Source organism: Colletotrichum godetiae, assembly GCF_030913485.1.
Source record: "Colletotrichum godetiae strain CBS 193.32 chromosome Unknown BDP55scaffold_22, whole genome shotgun sequence".
Classification (NCBI taxonomy): Eukaryota; Fungi; Ascomycota; class Sordariomycetes; order Glomerellales; family Glomerellaceae; genus Colletotrichum; species Colletotrichum godetiae.
In genome coordinates this window covers 589,295-599,477 of record NW_026851270.1, presented here as the reverse complement: position 1 = coordinate 599,477, position 10,183 = coordinate 589,295, and the positions used below count along the sequence as shown (strand labels likewise).

Below are 10,183 nucleotides of genomic sequence, written 5' to 3'. Positions count from 1 at the left end.
CATTGGGCTTTGTACATCTTTTGCAATTTGAGAATTTACCATTTTATGTTGCTTTATGCCATTGGTGGAAACTCCAATATTTCCCTTCGTCATCTACAAATGTACCTTATAAGAACTCGATGGCTTCATCTCCAATGCCAAGCCATGTCGTTGTGATCGCAATACTTCACATACCACCCCGATGCGTTGCAGCGAAGCTGTCATTTAATCAACGCATCATAGATCATTTCGGAATGGACCGAACCGCTCATCTAAGTGGCCGAGACTGCCCAAGACACGTTGAACCGCCTTCTCGAAGAAGACGGGGTTCACACCAATAGCAAGTGTTCAAGCCTCTTGGCTAATGGCTTGGTCTTCGCATGCGGAGTTAGTCGGATGGCAGCTTGGGAGATGGTCCCTCTGCAGACCAGCTTCTACAAGCAGAAAGTGCCGTTCTTAACCCCGAATGATGTGCTGACATGTTCCCTTTTAGCACTTGCCCAAGTTAGCCGAAAGTTGCCTCACCGCGCAGATGCGGGAATAGGGGATTTCGGGGTTGAGCTGGGGCAAAAGAGCGAACATTCGAGGCGGAGGAATTCGAGGTGGTCCATGCAAGGCACGCCCGGACATGAAGACCAGATCGATAAGGTCGTCCCATTGGACTAGCGGAGCGATCCCCGAACAGGCAGGTCTGCGGCTAATGCTGACAGGGAATACAGGCATCATCTGCCGAGACTATCACGCGGACTGGGGGACGAGTTGGCCCTTTAGAACCCGTTGATTTTGGGGTTGGACTTTGAGGCAGATGGTACCATGGTGAGTCCAATCATTGATGACAGTCAAAGAGTCAAGTCTGTTCATAATCGATATCTCGTATCTTGTGCGAATACAAAGATTGAACTAGAATGGCGAAATGCCTCAGCCGACGGGATGATCATTCATCTGCCCGATTTCCCATTCCCGTATCCGCCCGCATGCAGCGAGCTCTGGCCATGTGCTTTTCTATTAAGAAAGTGACACGGGCAAAGTGCCAAAGAGTCAAGCTTTGAGATTACTACCTCCTCCATTCGTAGTAACATTTCGGCGAATGGGCGCTTAATTAGCCCTCGCCATGGACAAGTTCTTTTGTTTAGGTATGCCAATTTGTGAAATGGGCATTTTGTCTGCCAGACGGTCCCGAGCTTCTGCGTTGAGGTGCAGAATTGAGCAGAGTTGGCAGCTGAGGTCTTGTCATGACAACATGATTGTTCGATTGCTGACAGCTCCCGGGATTAGGCCCCCTCGTCCTCTTCCCCACTAACAAAAAGCCCAGCAGCAATGGTTAGTTTGGTTCTCGCGAGTGACTCGGAGAATGGAGCGAACCGTTGGCCCCTCATTCTCAAATCTCACCCGCGCTAAGTGTTGCATCAAAGGCGGTTCCTGAGAAAAACGGCGGCATTGGGGCCTGACTCGACCAGACAAAAGAACCACCAAGTTAGCTTTCCTGGAGAATATCTGCTAGCGGCGCAGATTAGACTGCAGTTTAAGGTATCGATCCCGCTGCGGGCTTGCGGGGCCTTTCTCCGAGATGATTTGCAGAGTTTATTTCTTACGTGATAGAGCTTTCGCGCTCACCGCGCCTGTGAGAGAGGCATGCGATGATGAAGGCCCCCGCGGTGCAACGCTGTGCGTGACCACGAGTCGGTTTGTGCTTAAGCTTTCTTTTTGTCTTTTAGTTAGTCTTGACCTCCATCTGTGAGCCGCATTGATTGTACGTTAAAAGAAGAAGCTTACTAACCACCTCTAATGACGAGCAATTCATCCGATATCTTGGACCCTTGAAGTTCGGTTCTCTCTGCGAAGCAACACGTTTTCAGAGCAATGTGGCCCTTGGTTCGCAGAGCATGGAGGAATTCAACCCGAACACCTGCTGCCCAGTGCCGAATCCCCCGTCTCGCCAAGAAACAACTGCAAGCTACGCCGTCGCCAAGACGCCAACGGCGCAAACGAAGCATTAATGTAACCCTCCCGCTGCCCAGTCTCAAGGATTGCAAGAAAACGACCTTCCCTCTTCTCTCTCGCAGAGATCCGATAAACGCGAGCTTTGGCATTGGGGATTGCGGCCCCTGGGCCACTGGCGGATCACGCAAGCATATCGAGTCGCGCTCGCCATGTATCGTGGAACCCGTATCGCCAACAACCTCCCGAAAAGAGCTCCAATTGTCTTACGGAGTAGTCCATTTGACCAAGAGCTAGCGATCATGAGGCCCCATATTGTGTCCTGGTCTTACCGTCTTACTGCTTGATTGCAACTCAGCCTCTGCAGGGCATTCGGTAACATACAACTCAGAAGAGGAAGCTCCTTGGCTACGTTGAGGGGCACGAGGAGATAGGCGGAGACCGGTCCCTTCGAGTTGAACGTTCGTTCCCCCGAGGGCCTCAAATATCACGAGATACTTAAATCGATCATGTTTCCCTCAATTTCTGATGTTTTGAAAGGAGTTCGTTAGGCACTCTCAAGTCCCCAACCCCTCGTTCCCTCCTCTCCCTCTTCTACCTCTCTCGTCCTTCGACCGCAGCCATGTATCGCTCCATGAAGAACCTGGCCCTCATCGGCCTCCTGGGCCCGACCTCGCAGGTCTTTGCCCACCCGGCCACCAGCCACAACATCGGCCGCCGCGGCGTTGACATCGAGGCTTTCCGTCTTCCCCAGCTCGGCTCCTACACCAACGCTACCCAGACGGAGGCGACTCCGCCCATTGCGCTCCTGAAACGTGCCAACTATGTCGACACCGCCACCGAGCTCGTCAAGAAGCTTGCGCCCAACGCTGAGTTCCGTGTTGTTGGTGACAACTATGTTGGTACCAACGGTATTGGCCACGTCAACTTCAAGCAAACTGTTCACGGTCTTGATATTGACAACGCCGACTTTAACGTCAACGTAAGATACATCCACTGGGGCTACTCAGAGCCTTCCTAGTATCATCAAACTGACATTTCTATCTAGATTGGAAAGGATGGAAAGGTCTTCTCCTACGGCAACAACTTCTTCAAGGGTGACCTCCCTGAGGCCAGCCCCTTGACGAAGCGTGACTTCAAGGACCCCGTTGCCGCCCTTAACGGTGCCAAGGATGTTCTCCAGCTTCCCGTCGAGGCTGCTTCTGCCACCGCCGAGGCCAAGGAGGGTACTGAGGTTTACGCTATCAAGGGAACCTCCGGGGCCGTTTCCGACCCCGAGGCCAAGCTTGTCTACTTCATCCAGGCTGACGGCACCCTCTCCCTCTCATGGCGTGTCGAGACCGACATTTCCGAGAACTGGCTCTTGACCTATGTTGATGCCGCCACCGGTTCCACCGTCCAAGGTGTTGTCGACTATGTCTCCGACCTTGCCAACTACCGCGTTTACCCGTGGGGTGTCAACGATCCCACCGAGGGCGATCGCGTCTTGGTCACCGACCCCTGGGATATTTCTGCCTCGCCTTTGACCTGGCACCGCGACGGCACTGCCAACTACACCACCACCCGTGGCAACAATGGCATTGCTCAGTCCAACCCCAGCGGCGGCACTGCTTACCTTACCAACTACCGCCCTACCAGCACCTCGTACAACTTCGACTATGAGTACACCACTAGCCTGGCCACCCCGTCTGCCTACATTGATGCCTCCATCGCTCAGCTTTACTACACCGCCAACCACTACCACGACCTGCTGTACACTCTTGGCTTCACCGAGGCCGCCGGTAACTTCCAGATCAACAACCAGGGCAAGGGCGGTGCCGGTAACGACTTTGTCGTCCTCTTCGCCCAGGACGGCTCCGGAACCAACAATGCCAACTTCCTCACTCCCCCCGATGGCACCAACGGCCGCATGCGCATGTACCTCTGGACCCAGTCGACTCCCCGCCGCGACTGCAGCTTCGAGGCTGGCGTCGTCATCCACGAGTACACCCATGGTCTGTCCACCCGCTTGACCGGTGGTCCCGCCAACTCCAACTGCCTGAACGCTGTCGAGTCCGGCGGTATGGGTGAGGGCTGGGGTGACTTCTTCGCCACGGCCATCCGTCTCAAGCCCACCGACACCCGTGCTACTGACTACGCCATGGGTGCCTGGGTTTACAACAATCCCGCCGGTATCCGTACCGTTCTCTACTCTACCTCCCTGACCACCACTCCCAACACCTACTCCACCATCAACGGCCTCACCAGCGTACACCGCATCGGTGAGACCTGGGCTACCACTCTCTACGAAGTCCTCTGGAACCTCATCGACAAGCACGGCAAGAACGACGGCCCCAAGCCCGAGTTCGATGCCAACGGTGTCCCCACCGATGGCAAATACTTGACCCTCAAGCTTGTCCTTGACGGCATGGCCCTGTATGTATCCCCATTACTGACACTCCCCCTAAGAAAGAGACTAACAAGACTAGCCAACCCTGCTCTCCCAACTTCATCCAGGCTCGTGACGCCATCCTCGACGCCGATACTGCTCTCACCGGCGGAGACAACCTTTGCGAGCTCTGGACCGCCTTCGCCAAGCGTGGTCTGGGTTCCGACGCTGTCTATAGCTCTTCTGCCCGTCGTGACGGCTTCACCATTCCCGCTGGCGTTTGCTAGAGGGACAATCATGTTCGAATTTAATAGCGTAGATACCAGAACTAGTGCAATGTGTAACGAGACTAAAATCAAGAAACTGCAAGGCAATTCGCGACGTGAACTGGAGCACTCCGAAAGAAGACTGCCTCTCTTTCTTCCTCCCACCTTTTCTTCTACTCGTCCCTACTACCCTTCTTTCTTGTCGTCCGTCCCGACTATCTCTTCCACAGAGGGCCCGTACTTGGCACTCACTGTTTCTTTCCACGCTTCCAGTGCGACAAGCTCACCTCCGACCCTGATGTGACCGACCGGGATCTCTTTGATTGAGGCTTTACTGCACGGAGGCATCTGGAAAAACTTATGGTCTTTACCGCATGTAATGTCCTTGACCCCGTTGGTCTCGATGTCGGCGTAACATGAATCGCAAAGGCCAGGGCCAATGATGCAAGTTGTGCAGAGCCAGATCCCGGTTGGAATATTGGTCTTGAACCCGCATTGCTCTGAGCAGATGAAGATCGAGCTCTCGGGAAGCTCCGGCAAATCGAGCCATGGTTTGGTTTCGGCCTCCTTCAATTCCTCTAACGGCCCCTTTGCTGTTCCTTCGTTGATGTCTTTCACTCCTCCCTCCCCTGCCGTCTCTTCCGCGATGTGTTTCGGGCTCTCTTCTTTCGGACTCTCGATCGTCTGGTCGATTGTCTGCGCTTCGGTCCTCTTGCTGGCATCTCTCTCCGCAGCGGCTGCATCCTCAAGACGACACTGTCGCTCCTCTTGCTTGCGCCACTCTTCCATCTTACGCTCATACTCTTCTTGCTCAGCTAGTCTTGACACAGCCATCATCTCCCAGCATGCCACTATGCTGGCCTCATCATTGAATGCGACGAACAAGAGAGCTAGATCGCGGAAGGAATCGTAATCATTGCTGACGTCTTCGTCGGACAACATTTCGAGCCTCTGAGCTGTGAAGCTCGCAGCAAAACCCCTGGCGCGGTCTTGCTCTTCATATTGGTTGAAGAATCGGGCCAATTGAAGCAGGCAGTGATCGGGTATCGCACAACTGTCATCAAAGCCCTTCAGTAAGCTCTCTGTCTTGGTGACGTAGATGTTTCTGATATCGGCAGAGGCGCTTTCGACGAAAGCCCTGTTATTGTATGTGACTAGAAGATTGGAAGCAAGGTCGAATTGCACGAATGAAACTAGCTCATTCATAGAGTTCTCCCTGAAGATACCTTCCAACATCATCATGCCTTCATCCTCGTGTCCAGGTCGACGAATCAAGCCGATAGCATACCACATGTTTGTGAAGTAGATCCAGTATGGGTCTCTTTCCTGGTCGCTAGACTTTTTATTGATACCCCTCCAGATCTCTGCGAGCAAGTCCCAGCGGTTAGTGCGGTAGCATGCATTCCATATCGCGTACCAAAACTCCCGGGTTTTGTCGATTGTTCCTTCGTAGAGGACTCTACTGGCCAAGTTCATGCCAGCCACGTCAAACGAGTGGAGTTTTTCAAGATACTTGATGATTAAGCTCCATTCTCTGTGTCGACCAAGCTTTTCAGCAATGATGTTGTGGTAGGTCCAGCCCCCAGCCTGAGAATGGTCCAGGGACTGGATATAGAGATCAAATGCCTTTTTTGTGCCGGATTTGTCGGGTAGGAACCAGTAGCGGTGACCCAGTGATTCAAGTACGGATCCAAACGACTCGTCCTCTTGCTCATCGAGTGTGCCGTACACGCCTTTCGATAGTTTCTCAACAATGGGTTCAAGAATCGCAATTGCCTCGGCATCGCGATCATCCTCTAATGATCGGGTCAGATTGTACGAAGCAAACCAATCGTCAGGGCTGAGTTCGACCGCTCTGCGTGCCCTCTTCTCGCAGTCATCCTTTGTGATGCCATTCTCTGGCCGCTCCAGATACCAGAGTAATCTCGCCATCTGAGCCTCCCAGTGGGCGTCATCTTCCTTGATGCCGAGCTGCTTCTTTGCCCATGTCTCGACCACTTCAACTGTGGCCATAGTTGGTCTCCAAACTTCTTCGTCATCAATTTCGTCTCTTGTTGTAGCCGCGGGGCGAAGCTCATTTTGCTCCAACTGCCATGGTCAGCAAGTTCGTGTTCAGGCGAGAGGTGTCGTCTGCAAAAAGTTTCTCAAAGAGCAAAGAGTACTCACGCGCTTGATCAGCCCGGAAAGAAGTGAAAACGCATCTGCCATGGCATTTCCGTAGTTTTTGTCGTTGAGAAACTCCTTGACAGTAATTCTAGCGGCCGTCTCATACCAGCCAGGCCCATTGATGCCATGGAAGTTCGCAAGTAACTTCGGGCCGTCTTGTTGTTCGGGAAGCTTCGACGTCACCATTGAGTCGTTGGACCACCTATTAATAAGATCCGCGCCATTGTTTGTGAAAACCCAGCTCTTCCAGTTGAAAGGCATGAAGTCAATGTCTATCACGTACGCGGCATCATTTTCAGGGCCGTAGTCTCTTGAAATGAGGGCTTTGATGGCAGATTCCTCTGCGAAGACGCGAGCCAAAAGCTCTCCCGCTTGTGCTTTGAGATCGCGATCAGCTCGAGAGAGGTCTGTGTTGTCCAGGTGCCAGAAAAGGTACTCTACTGCGTAAAAAAGAAACTTGATCGCGCCAGGCGTCTTGTTGATCTCCTCATCCAAGATACTACGCATGCACCTTATGGATAGGATGATGTTAGCGTTGTCGTCATCTTGGCAAATATACTTGGTCTTGCGTTTCAACTTTTGCGCAAAAAAGTTTTCGAAGCCGAATTTGTCGTAGACATCTGCTGGGCAGACCGTTGAAAGGTAGTGTTTGACGATTTTGATTTCCGCCGGTGAAATCTGCTCATCGCTACCATGGTCCGTGTTGTTCGATCGATAGGTCTTCATGGGTATAATCTCTCTCATCTCTTCCGCACTGAAGTGAATGTTCCGGTTCTCGTCAATTTGGAAGAGCAGGGAGTACTTCTCCCGGATCTTGGATTCCAGAGATCGAAGAGAAACCTGGCTAGATAAATCCAAATCCGTGTTCAGCCTTATGGCAGCTTCTAATTGAAGTGGCGACATCCATCTTATTGCCCACTTGGTCCATAGAATGATTTCGTTGACCTCATCAATCTCGGCCGGCTTGAGTGTCAGATTGAGTTTCTTGATGTCTGCAAGAATCTGCTTCGGCCTAGCGCTGCCGACTTGATTTAAGCATTCTTCAATCTCGGACAAAGAATCGACGCCCTCGATGGCGCTCAGAGTAGAATTCGTAATGTAGTAGTCGCCGGAGGTCGCGAATGTGAGCCTTCCTAGAATCATTGTTCTGATCTCGGCAACTCCAGCTCGGCTGACGTCTTTCAGATTTTCCATTGCGTCCATTCTGGCTATGATGTACAGCTCAATGTCAATGGAATTCCGCATGCCGAGTTTCATTCTGGTGATCCTCATGTCTCCCGCTTCCTCGAGCATGTCAAACGTATGCTGGTTCCCTGTTATAATCACACGCGTGCGCAGACGAGGTGCGTCTGCTGAAATTCTCTGCAAAAGACCAGCGAGCCCATCGATATTGTCGCCAAGCCCGTCCATGACAATAAAGAACGTGCTCTCAATGCCCGAGCGATCTTCGTTCTCCAGCAATAGTTGGTTCCAGATATCCGATGGATCCTCGGTGTTCACCTTGTCGCAAATGCCAGCGATAGACTTAAGGTACGGAAGCTCCATCTGAGCCAACTGCCACAGAAGACTTTTCGACACCACTTCGGCGACACGCTTTTTCTTGAATGTGGCCTTGGAGTTGTCCTTCGAATCTTCCTCGAGAAAGTAGTATGCAATCGCCGACCTGGTCTTCGAGTTGTTCGACAGCCTGTATTTCTGCAGTCGACTGATGATGTGAGTTGCCAGAAGCGATTTACCGGAGCCTTCACCACCCTCAATTCCGAGAATCGGACTCGCTTCACTGCTTCCCATCATCCACGAGGTGAATAGTGCATCCTCGTCCAGCCATTCCCCGGTGCCATTGATCAGCAAGCTCTTGTTCTTGCGCAGCGCGGCGTCCCATGTGTCGAAGTCTTTGGCGCTTTTGCCGAAGAAAACTTCTTGGACCTTGCTTTTGAAATGCTGATCCAACTTGTCTTGCTTCTGCGCCACACTGCTCTCAATGAGAGTGTCAAGTTTGGTAACACTCTCTTTTGAGGCTTTGGCAGCGTCTTGGCCAGCCCTGAGTGACTGAGCAGAAACGAGTCTATGCTCCCTGGCGGTCAAGTTTTCCATCTGGCCTAATAGATCTTTGATGAAATCGTCGTCCAGGAACAGTTGGCGAAAGAACATCTCGATCTTGCGTCTCTTCGGCTTGAGCTGAAGAGTGCGATCGCAAACGTCGATGAACAGTTTGAGTTGACAGCAGGCCACCTTCCTCAGAGACGCATCCATGCGATCATAGTATGGCAGACGCTCAAGAAACTGGGCACACTTCTCAAGCAGTTCCGCGAGGCTCTCGAAAACAGCCGAGTATGATTGCCATGCTCCAATCACAAATGTGAGAGCGTTGAAACAGGTGTTTGCCGGTGCGAAGGCCTAGACAAGAAATGCCGCGAATTAGTACCAAATGTCTCCGCCTGATGATACTGTAAGACCTCACATATGAAGCGCCATCAGCAATGATACCTCCAACTTTGGAGATGCAATTCAAAGTCCTGTTGAATGCTTTCTTGACGGTACCGTGCTTGTCGGCCGCTTTCTGATCTGCTGCCTGGGTCTGTTCCAAGTACCGCATAACTCCATCGATATCAAGCTGCTTGTCGATCTTGGATGGGTCTCCTCCTGCCATACGGATGACCATATTTTGTACTTCGAGCCATATTTGACTGACTTCATCGTCAGCGGGGTTCTTCTCGGTCGTCGCAACGACAACCATCTTGGACTTCTCTGTCGCAGCTGTCATTGTGACCTCTGTAATACTTAAGAAAATAAAGAACTCGCCAGGTTGCCTTCAAACGCGATGAGGATAGCTGCGCATCGATTTAAAGGAGCCAGCTACAGATAGGATCGGGTGACATGAAGTGCGAAAAAGTAAATTCGTAAACCCATGGTCTGGCTGCATATCATTAGCGCTTACGATGCAACGCTGCCATTCATTTTCTGACGCCCCCTGTCTGGAAACATCCACTCAATTGGTTGTCAGGGAGGTCACAAAAGTTCAGCTCTGGTAATTACCCTGGTTCAATGTCAGATTCGGTCACAGTGGGATGCTGATTGTGTCGAGTGTGTTTAGGCAGCATGTTTGCCAAGTGCCACCACAGCCCATTCTACTGAGAAGTCTGAGGAACGTCAGCTTCAGGGGCAAGTTGAGAGCCAGCCAATTTAGCTGCAGGATTGTCGATCTCGCGCTAACGGGCCGGTGTCTCTGATGGCTAAGTCTAGTTGTGCGGAGTTTAGCATTGGCGTGTGGCCTTCGTTTTTCCGCAGGCTGGTGTCAAAATTGAACCAAACAAATGCTGCGCTTATGCTACCAGATGTTACAGCGCATAGCACTTACATACCACTCGTGCATGGTGGCTGAGAGATTGGCTTGATCTAAGCCTTAATTTTAGAAGTGCAGATCTTTTACACTTTTCTTACTATTTATCTTCATCTCCCCTAGACT

The 10,183-nt window shown here is 51.8% G+C and overlaps 2 protein-coding genes across 2 annotated transcripts; one reads left to right on the top strand and one right to left on the bottom strand.

The window, feature by feature from the left end:
- Positions 1-2,377: 2,377 nt before the first annotated feature.
- On the top strand, positions 2,378-4,655 carry BDP55DRAFT_162127 (fungalysin metallopeptidase). Its single transcript, XM_060565692.1, has 3 exons — positions 2,378-2,899; positions 2,966-4,332; positions 4,386-4,655. Exons 1-3 carry the CDS (start codon positions 2,540-2,542, stop codon positions 4,570-4,572), a joined length of 1,914 nt encoding a protein of 637 aa, XP_060429311.1. The 5' UTR covers positions 2,378-2,539; the 3' UTR covers positions 4,573-4,655.
- On the bottom strand, positions 4,436-9,667 carry BDP55DRAFT_162129 (uncharacterized protein). The gene is made up of 3 exons (XM_060565693.1): positions 9,179-9,667; positions 6,718-9,114; positions 4,436-6,639 (listed from the first exon to the last, which is right to left on the bottom strand). The coding sequence occupies exons 1-3, from the start codon at positions 9,479-9,481 to the stop codon at positions 4,738-4,740; spliced, it is 4,602 nt and encodes a 1,533-aa protein (XP_060429310.1). The 5' UTR covers positions 9,482-9,667; the 3' UTR covers positions 4,436-4,737.
- Positions 9,668-10,183: the final 516 nt, after the last annotated feature.